The sequence below is a fragment of the Talpa europaea genome, assembly GCF_964194135.1.
Source record: "Talpa europaea genome assembly, chromosome: 9".
In the NCBI taxonomy this organism is placed as follows: Eukaryota; Metazoa; Chordata; class Mammalia; order Eulipotyphla; family Talpidae; genus Talpa; species Talpa europaea.
In genome coordinates this window covers 403,180-412,269 of record NC_140076.1, presented here as the reverse complement: position 1 = coordinate 412,269, position 9,090 = coordinate 403,180, and the positions used below count along the sequence as shown (strand labels likewise).

The 9,090-nt window shown below is 67.0% G+C and overlaps 1 protein-coding gene across 1 annotated transcript; it reads left to right on the top strand.

Annotated features, from left to right (window-relative positions):
* Nucleotides 1–3,363: 3,363 nt before the first annotated feature.
* SLC35E2B (solute carrier family 35 member E2B) lies at nt 3,364–7,651 on the top strand (the record flags this gene model as incomplete). The annotated part of the gene is made up of 8 exons (XM_084243698.1): nt 3,364–3,814; nt 3,914–4,049; nt 4,242–4,369; nt 5,243–5,363; nt 5,986–6,039; nt 6,267–6,339; nt 6,431–6,576; nt 7,414–7,651. The coding sequence occupies exons 1-8, from the start codon at nt 3,517–3,519 to the stop codon at nt 7,649–7,651; spliced, it is 1,194 nt and encodes a 397-aa protein (XP_084099824.1). The 5' UTR covers nt 3,364–3,516.
* Nucleotides 7,652–9,090: the final 1,439 nt, after the last annotated feature.

The following is a 9,090-nucleotide window of genomic DNA, read 5'->3' as shown; positions in this document are numbered from 1 at the left end:
ACGGGAGGCCGAAATTCTGGGCCTTGAAAACCGGGCTCGCGCCGCGGCCTCCGGGGGCTCGCGGGCGGGCGGGCGGGCCCCTGCCCAGCGGGGCCGCCCCGCCTGGGAGGCGCCGGCCCGCCGGGGCGCGGCGGCAGGGCCCGGGCTGCGGCGCCGGCGCCGGCGCGCTTCCGGCGCGTCACTTCCGGGCGGCGCCGGCCGCTTCCGGCCGCGGCCCCGCCCCCCGCGCGAGCGGAGCGGAGCGGCGCGAGGGACCATGGCCGCGCCACGGTGAGGAGCCGCCGCCGCCGCCCAGCGCGGCCCGGCCCCGGCGGCCCGGCCGAGGGCGGCCGCTGTCCGCGGGAGCGCCGAGTGGGCCCGCGCCGCCCGCCGCCCGCGCCCGCTCGCTGCTCTCGGGCCGCGGGCGGGGGCGGGGCGGGCGGGCGCGGCCCGGGAGCTGCAGGCGCCGCCGCCCTCGGACCCGGGAGGCGCGGCCGGAGGGCGCGATCGCCCGCGAGCTCCTCGCACTCGGCGGCGCGGCGCGGGCGGGATCTGGTGGGTTGGGCCGGTAGCCCGGTCCGGCCCGGGGCGCCGACCTCGTCCTCGTCCGCAGGGACGTGCGGAGCCCGCCCTGAGCGCGCGAGGCCGGGCCCCTCCTGGGCCTGCGCTGGGCCCTCGGGCCCGCCGCCCGCCCCTGCCGGAGAAGGGCCTCCCGGAGGCGGACGCTCCGCTCAGCGAGTCTTCACGGCGACCTCGCAGGGAACGTTTTAAAGCAGAGTGAGACGCCGCTGAACGCCAGAGGCACGTTCAGCAGAGACTAGGGAGGCGCTTCTTCAGCGCGGACGATCCGGCCCTGAGAGAAACGGCAGCCGCCGTGCATCGGGGATCCCACCTCCCAGAGCTGACCGTGGGCCCCTCGGCCTGCTCCGAGCTGGGGGCCTGTTCGGGCCTGACCTGTTGCACGAAGGCACAGAACTCGCTCCCAGTCCGGGACAGGCACAGTTGTGGAAAAGGGGCAGGGCTGGCACACGGCCTCCTCCATCTGCGCTTGTCACAGGTCCTCACAGACCCCCTGGGCGCGTGGGTGCCCCCCAGCCCGCTAACAAAGCTGGTGGAGCATCCTCCTGGATTGCCTCCACGGGGATCTGGGGTGCATGAATTCCTGGGCCTTGAATACGGGCAGGAAGTTCTGCTGAAGGTCCAGCAGCTCCAGGCCTCCTCACCCGTGCTTGAGGGAATCAGTTCTGCAGCCAGGATTCTTGACCCAGGCCGCTGGCCTAGCCCTGGGGGGTCTGAGCCACAGACATCTTTCTGCCGCCACTGTGGGCTATAAGCAGCGGGAGGTGATTCAGACTTTCCTCTGGGACTGGGGTGCACCCAAGCTCTGGGGGCCCCACATTTAGCTCTTGGACAGAACTGGGTGTGTTAGCTGGTAAAAGTCCATTTTCCTGTGTCAGCTTAGAGCGACTGACCTTCAGCCCTTTGCAGAACAAGAACTGCTTTTGCTGAAAACTGGGCCCACAGTTGGAACACCCCAGAGGCCGTGTGCTGGTAGCCAGGACCCCGCCCTGGTGAGTGGCCCCAGAGCTCAGTGCCGAGCGCCCTGCCCTGACTCTCCTGGCCCAGCGCAACTGCTCCAGGCCCACCGCTCCTGGAGGGGGGTCTGCTGGGGCTTGAACCTCAGGGTAGTCGCCTGTGACCTGCTGGTGCTGCGTGACCAGCAGTGTTGAAGGGACTGCGGAGCGCACGGTGTCAGCCCCGCACCCGTGCGAGCCCCAGCTGTGTGCCTTCTCCCACATGCCGGGGCGGGCGGCAACTCTCCTTTTGGGCCTGCACACTTGGGGTGGCCTCGGGGTGCACTGCGGGTTGCGGGGACGCAGGGGCTCTCCTTTAAGAGGAAGTGGGCTTCGTTCCCAAGCGCCATGCCGTGCTGGCTAGCTCCCTAGCCAGGGGGACCACCTCCAGCCGGGCCCCACTCTTGGCTCTCCCAGTCCTGCTCTGTGGGCCCAGCAGTCAGGTGCTATCGCTGGCTTGACTGTCCTCAGACCTTGGACTCACTAGCGACAGCGAGGACGCAGGGAGGCCATGTTTGCGAGGGGGTTCAGAACGACTCGCTGCCTTCTTGGGTGTTCCCTCACCCCTGCTGGCCGGCTCCGGTGCCAGGTGGGTGCCAGTGGGGGCAGTGCCCAGGAGTGGCGAGAGAAGGGGTCCACAGCCCCTCCAGCCTCCTGAGGCGGGGTCAGGCCGCTGTGCTGCAGGTGCCTCCCACAGAGCCCTGACCTTCGACCAGGGCTGCCCATAGGCAGCAGCCAGACCGAGCAGCTACACCCACGCGTCGCAGGGAACCTCCCATCCTGGCCGTCCCCATGGACATGTGGCTCCTGCGCGTGGTGTCTGTCCTTCGCCCTGGCTTCCCAAGGGCGTCCCCTCATGCCTGCCCCCCTCCCTCAAGCACTTCCTTTTTCTCTGGCCCACTGACGCCCCAGCTCTGGAACCTTCCCTTCCTCCAAGGAGGCTGTGCCTCCAGTGAGTATGAGTCAGGTGACGGGGCATACCCGGTGCTGGGCGGAGGTGGGGCAGGGGAGGGGGCTGCATCAGGCCCACCCCTTCCTATCCGTTGTCCAGTGAGCCCGCGGGGGGCACAAGACACCCACCACCGGCTGCCTGCCCTTAGCTTGCTGTCTTTGTGGCCGTCTAGGCCCTGGAGAGCCTCGGGCCCCTCTGCGGGCACTTGTGCAGGGGACACAACGTGCTCGTTCTGCCTGCTTCCGGGCGCCCGTCACGCTGGACTCGGGGTCCCCTGCCCAGCGTTCGCTCCCAGAGATGCTTGGGTCCCGGCCCCCACGCGTGGTCGTGCGAAGCTCGGCTTTTGTCCTGCGTGGCGAGTGGGTGCTGCCGGGCACTATCAGGGCCACCGCCTGCCTCCTGCCCCCATGGCCTCCACCTCTGTGAACTGCGATCTTTGCTCTTTGCTCCATCTGGAGGTGTCTCTGTGGGGAGCCAGCTTGTGGCTGCAAGGCCTTGGCAGGCCGAGCCCCAGCCTGTTCAGAAAGCCCCCGAAGGTGTGCTCTGAGGCTGGTGTGGACCCAGGCCCCGGGGAGGGGGTGCAAGCCAGAGGGGACCCAGGTGAGGGGGAAGCAGAAGTCAAGGAAAAGGAAGGATGCGCCTCTAAGCTGCTCCTTCTGCCGAGCTCCCCTTCCTTGGATGTGCCGGGGCTACGGCGCACCCTCATTTTTCAGGCGGGGCCGGGGCTCCGGGATATGCTCAGGTGCCGAGCCTCTTCGTTCGGCAGAGGGCGGGTGGGCAGTGCCAGGGCCAGGCCAGCAGTGAGGTGACTGCCCAGCAGGTGGGCGGCCTCTGACCCCTGTGTGGACATCATAAATGTCCTAAGGACGTGAAATGTGCCCGCGGGTCACCTGTGTCCTCTGCTTGCCTTCCAGCCTGTGCGTCTGAGCTGCCTCCCGCCTGCCCTGGCTCGGGGCCCGGGGTCCATGTGGTCCCACTCAGGGGTAAAGACGTCTTGGACGTGGCCTCGGCATGTCGGCCGCGCCGGCCCCCAGCCCCGAGGAGAAGCCCCGCGGGACGCTGCCACTGGGCTGGGCCTCGCTCTGCAGCCACCATGGCGAGAAGGCAGCCGTGGCGCGGGCTGCGGGCCCGCCCGAGGAGCGCGTGCTGGCCGTCACCATCACCGAGACCACGGTCATCGAGTCGGACCTGGGCGCGTGGAGCTCCCGGGCCCTGCTCTACCTCACCCTGTGGTTCTTCTTCAGCTTCTGCACCCTCTTCCTCAACAAGTACATCCTGTCCCTGCTGGAGGGGGAGCCCAGCATGCTGGGTGAGGGCCGTGCCGGGGGTGGGGGGAGAGGGGCGGGGGCAAGGGCACCTCCCCGCTTCCCGGGTTGGCGGCCCCGCAGTCACACGCGCGGCGCCCCAGGTGCGGTGCAGATGCTGTCCACCACGCTCATCGGCTGCGTCAAGATCTTCGTCCCCTGCTGTCTGTACCAGCACAAGCTGCGGCTCTCCTACCCGCCCAACTTCGTCACCACCATGCTGTTTGTGGGGCTCATGAGGTCAGAGTTGGCTCCCCAGCGTCTCTGGCCAACAGCCCTGGGGGTTAGGGGGCCTGCTGGGCTCGGGGGCACCTGGCCAGGCTCTCTCTAGAACAGCACAACACCCCCAGTGCTGCGACGCCAAGTGCCCTCGGGTGTGCCCCGCCCCTGGGGCCCACCACGGTGCTGAAGTGAGGCTCCCGCTGCCTTCAGGTTCGCCACTGTGGTTCTGGGCCTGGTCAGCCTGAAAAACGTGGCAGTGTCGTTTGCTGAGACCGTGAAGAGCTCGGCCCCCATCTTCACGGTGATCATGTCCCGGATGATCCTGGGGGAGTACACCGGTGAGCCCCTCGCCCCCGCGTCCCTGCGGTGTCCCTGCACCTGCCACGGCCTGGGCGGCAGGGAGGGGCGGGCGCCCTCGGTGCCCCAAGGTCAGGGAGCTGGGTGGGCAGGGCTCACTCTCGCCCGGCCCGGAGGCCCCGCCCCGTCACACTCGCTGGCGACGCTCCCTGCCCTTGTTCCCCACGGCCCAGCGCCCCAGGGCATCAGGGGTGGACGCTGCGGCCACTCGCTTCTCTAGCCGAGATCTTGATGGGATTCGAGAGAAACACATATTGGGGGGCCTGGGAAGAAGACCGGCTCTGGGCATGGGGGGCCCTGAGGTTGCCCACGGGGCAGCATCTCCTTCCTGGAGGGGGAAATGGCTGCGTGCAGCTCTTGCTGCGGTTTCCACTTCCCGTCACCTGACGGTGTGCCGGGCGCAGGCCGGGCTGTGTGGGCCCGGTGGCCTCTGCCCCCGCCTCTGGCTGGCCACGTGCTGGGCAGCTGTGCCCCGTGGTGGGACGAGCAGTTTGGTTTGCTTTTCACCGAACATGAAGGCTTGTGCCCGCGGCCGCTGGAGTCCGGCCTGAGCCCGGGCGCCATGGCCAGCAGGTCCTCCCGCACAGGGACACGCCTCTAAGCCGCTCCTTCTCAAGCTCCCCTTCCTTGGACGCCCGGGGGGCTATGGTGTACCCTCGTTTTTCAGGCGGGGCCAGGGCGCCGGGACATGCGCAGGTGCTGAGCCTCCTCGCCTGGCAGGCAGAGGGCATGATGCAGACTCCGGCTATTGCGCATCCCTTGACCGCCCCGGGCAGGCGCTGGCCTCTGAGAGCTGGCCTGGCTGCCCAGGGCCGCGAGCCCTGAGCCCTGAGCGCTGCGCTGTGCTCCCCCAGGCTTGCTGGTGCACCTGTCCCTGCTGCCGGTCATGGGTGGGCTCGCGCTCTGCACCGCCACCGAGGCGAGCTTCAACGTGTTGGGCTTCTCCGCGGCCTTGTCCACCAACATCATGGACTGGTGAGTGGCGTGTGCTGCCCGGAGGGCTGTGCTCTTGCCGCCCGCCCAGAGCGGCCGCGGTTACCCTCTTCCCACCCAGGGAGCAGCGAGCCACTCTCAGGCATGCCTGGCCTAAGGCTAGGGCGGCCCCCTGACCAGTCGGGGCGCACAGGGCAGGGCACCCGCATTCAGGGCTCCCCGTTGGTGCCGGCGCCACAGGCTGGACGCATGAGCAGCCCCGCCCGGGTTCTGGTGATCCAGAACGCAGGGAACGTCTTGTGACCCGAGTCTCTGTCGGAATCTCTGACAGTTCCTTAGCGAGACTCCAGCGGGCCACGGAGCTGGGGCTTCCCTGAAGGGCCCCCGGGGCTTCTGAAATACTGCTCTGGCTGCTCGTCCCGCCGGGACCTTTCTGGCTGACCTGCACTAAGGTTTCACATCAAAACAAAGCCCAGTGCTGACGTGCGTGCACGCGCTCCCGACTGCCGTCCCTGCCCCTCCACTGGGCCTCCCGCTGGGGTGGCCTGCAGTGAGGGGCCCTGAGGGTGGAGTGTGCACAGCAGGGACTTTGGGGCAGAGCCAGGATGCCTGGAGGAGGGACTGCGGCCAGGATCAGCATGTGATGTCCTGTTTTCTGGTCCAGTTTACAGAACGTCTTCTCTAAAAAGCTGCTCAGTGGGGACAAGTACCGGTTCTCGTAAGTCCCGGGCCCTTGGGGCCAACACGGCCACGGGCCGGGCCCCCTCCAGCTCGGCTTCCGTGGCCTGGACAGGCCTTCCTGGGCCTGGGAAGGAGGAAGCTCCTTCCTGCCGGGGGCCAGGCCCCCATCCCAGCTGGGTGGGGCCTCCTGTCACACTCCTGGGCCTGCCCCCGTCTGGGACGCTGAGGACCCCACGGGGGAGGGTCAGCGTGTCTGTCCTGCAGGGCCGTGGAGCTGCAGTTCTACACCAGCGCCTCGGCCGTGGCCATGCTCGTCCCCGCCTGGATCTTTTTCATGGTGAGTCTCCCGCCGCATTCAGCCACTTGGTGAGGCGTCGGTGCGGAACAGTCGCCTGCGCAGCCACGGCTCCAGCTCTGCTCTGCCCTAGGACTTGCCCGTCATCGGCAGGAGTGGGCGGAGCTTCCACTACACGCAGGACATGGTGCTGCTGCTGCTGGCGGACGGCGTGCTGTTCCACCTGCAGAGCGTCACGGCCTATGCCCTCATGGGGAAGATCTCCCCGGTGACCTTCAGGTGAGCCCGCTCTGGCCCAGGGCGACCCGCCGCCTGCAGAGCAGACCTCCCGTCTGGGTGTTCGGGGAGACGCCCACCTCCCCGTAGTCTGTGCTGTTGGAGACGTGGGCGTGGGCGTCTCTGTCTGGCACAGTCCTGCGGCGACGGGCCTTGTGCTCTGCCACCGAGGGGGGTGCCACCAGGGGCCCTGCTCTCATGCCACTGCAGCGCACCTAAGCCCGAGGCTCCGCGGGGGCTGTGGTGCTGTCATGCATGTCTCTTAGCAGACGGGGGATTCCCAGTTTCCCCGAAACCTTGTTTTTCAGTCAGTGTCAGTGATGGTTTGAAGAAAAGACAAAAAACCCACTTTTTATAAAATAATTTTTTTTTTTTTTGGGGGGGTTTTCTTCTTCAAGCAACAGTGCCTAGTCACTGTCGACAGCTTGGGAAAGGGCAAAACGCGCAAAAATAGGCCGTGGCGAGTCAGCTTGTGTCCCCCCCACCGCAGCCCGCCCCGCCCCGCCGCTGTGTCCCCTCTGGGGCAGGGAGGGCCGGGGCACCCGAGGCCAGTTTCCTCCTTGACAGCCACCGGCCCTGAAGGTGTCACGTCTTGGCTGTGCCGGTTGCTGTGAAATGCCCAGTTAAAGGGCGCGGCAGCAGGGCAGAGCGCTCACCGCAGGGCCCTGGGGGCGGGGTGGGGGATCCCCCATTGGTGAGCATCCTTGCTTCTGTGTGGTAGACATTCCCCGGCGAGAAAGCCGGGACGGGGGGGAGGCAGCTGGGGAGCGAGTCCCGGGAGCCCCTGCTGCCCCCAGGGCGGTGCGCACCACAGCTATGACCCCACCGCCTCTGCTGCAGCGTGGCCAGCACCGTGAAGCACGCCTTGTCCATCTGGCTCAGCGTCATAGTCTTTGGCAACAGAGTCACCAGCCTGTCGGCCATCGGCACCGTCCTGGTCACCGTCGGCGTCCTGCTCTACAACAAGGCCAAGCAGCACCAGCGCCAGGCCATTCAGAGCCTAGCTGCTGCCGGCAGCCAGACACCGGAGGGCGACCTGGAGCCCCTGGTGCCCAAAGACCCCAGACCGCACCACTGAGCCTGAGCAGCCCCGGGGACCCCTGCTCCCCTCCTGGGTTTCCCTCAAAACCAGAGGAAACTCAAGTCAGGGGTCCCACATATCCGCTTCCGGGGGCTGTGGGGCACTGGCCTGGGGAGGTCGACCCCTACCTTGACAACCCCCCTCACCACCCAGGCCTGCCAGTCCCGAATCCACTGGGGAACCACCACTAGGGGCTACTGAAGGGGAGCAGGGTCGGATTGCTGCGCAGCAGGAGCCACTCCCCAAGAGCCATCAAGGCCCGCAGGCACATCCCACCCCCATCAGGGTCCACGCGCATGTCCTCGCGCCCCTACACCCCAGAGCTGCCAGCGCCGGCCCACCTGGGGAGGCTCCTGCCGGGCTCCAGCGAGACCCTCTGCTCTTCCTGACCTAGAGCCTCAGACACTGGAGTGTGTCCTGGGTGTGGGGGTGCCCGACCGCCCCTGTGGCTTGTGTGAAAGCCCCTTCCCCCCGCCTGCCTTCCCTCAGAGGGTTATGAGTGGCCGTAGGAAGAGCGTTGAGCCTGTTGGCTGTGTCTAGAGTGATGATGAGTTTCACAAAGGGAACTGGCAGCAACGGCTCTGGGATGTCAGCCCAGCGGGCCTCCCTCGCAGCCTCCAGCCCACTGGGCTGGCACTCCCTGCCAGACCCGCCCCCCCGAGGTGGACGGCTGTCCCGTCAGGTCAAGGCCTCCATCCTCCTCGCGCTAGTCCTCAGCTCGCACCTTGACAGGGTTTCGAGGACTGGTCCACCGAGGCTGGGCTCTTCTCTGGGGCCGGGATGCACCCTGGCTGGCTGACGCCCTTCTGTGGGACCAAGTGGACTATTGGAAAACTGCTTGACCCAGCCAGCCCGAGGCAGCCCTCCTGGTGTGCACCATCCTTTGTTTCGCTGGGTTCTTGGTTTGTCAACTGGACAATGGAAGAGTGGCCCCCTGCAGGCCCTGGCCTGTGAGGAGCAGAGCTGAGGTCACACCCAGCAAATTCTACCTGAAAAGTTTGCCAAGAGGCTGAGCCACCTGAGGCCTTGAAGCTACCAGTGGGCCTTCAGGGCCTCCCTCATGCAGAGACGTGGCCTGCTCCTGTCCCAGCCTCTTTCCTGCTCTGCCAGGGACAAGCCTGGAAGGGGTCACAGCGGGTGGTGGATGTCAGGTGGCCTGTGAGGACCAGAGCCACTCAGGCTTCGCAGCTGCGCTGGACGGAAATGGCAGCGAGGCCTCGGGTGGACATAGGACACTGCTCCCAGAGCCCCACAGTCGCAGGCAGCTTCCAGACATTTCATTTTCTAAAATTTTGGACCAGAAACTAAGCTATGATTTTCTTCAGTTATTTCTAAATGAGTCAATTTCTGGCTAAAGTGGTTTGGAGACTTATGGGTCGGGGGTGAGGAGGCCCCTGAGTTCTACCCCAGCCCCCCTGCCGCGCTGGCATTGCGCC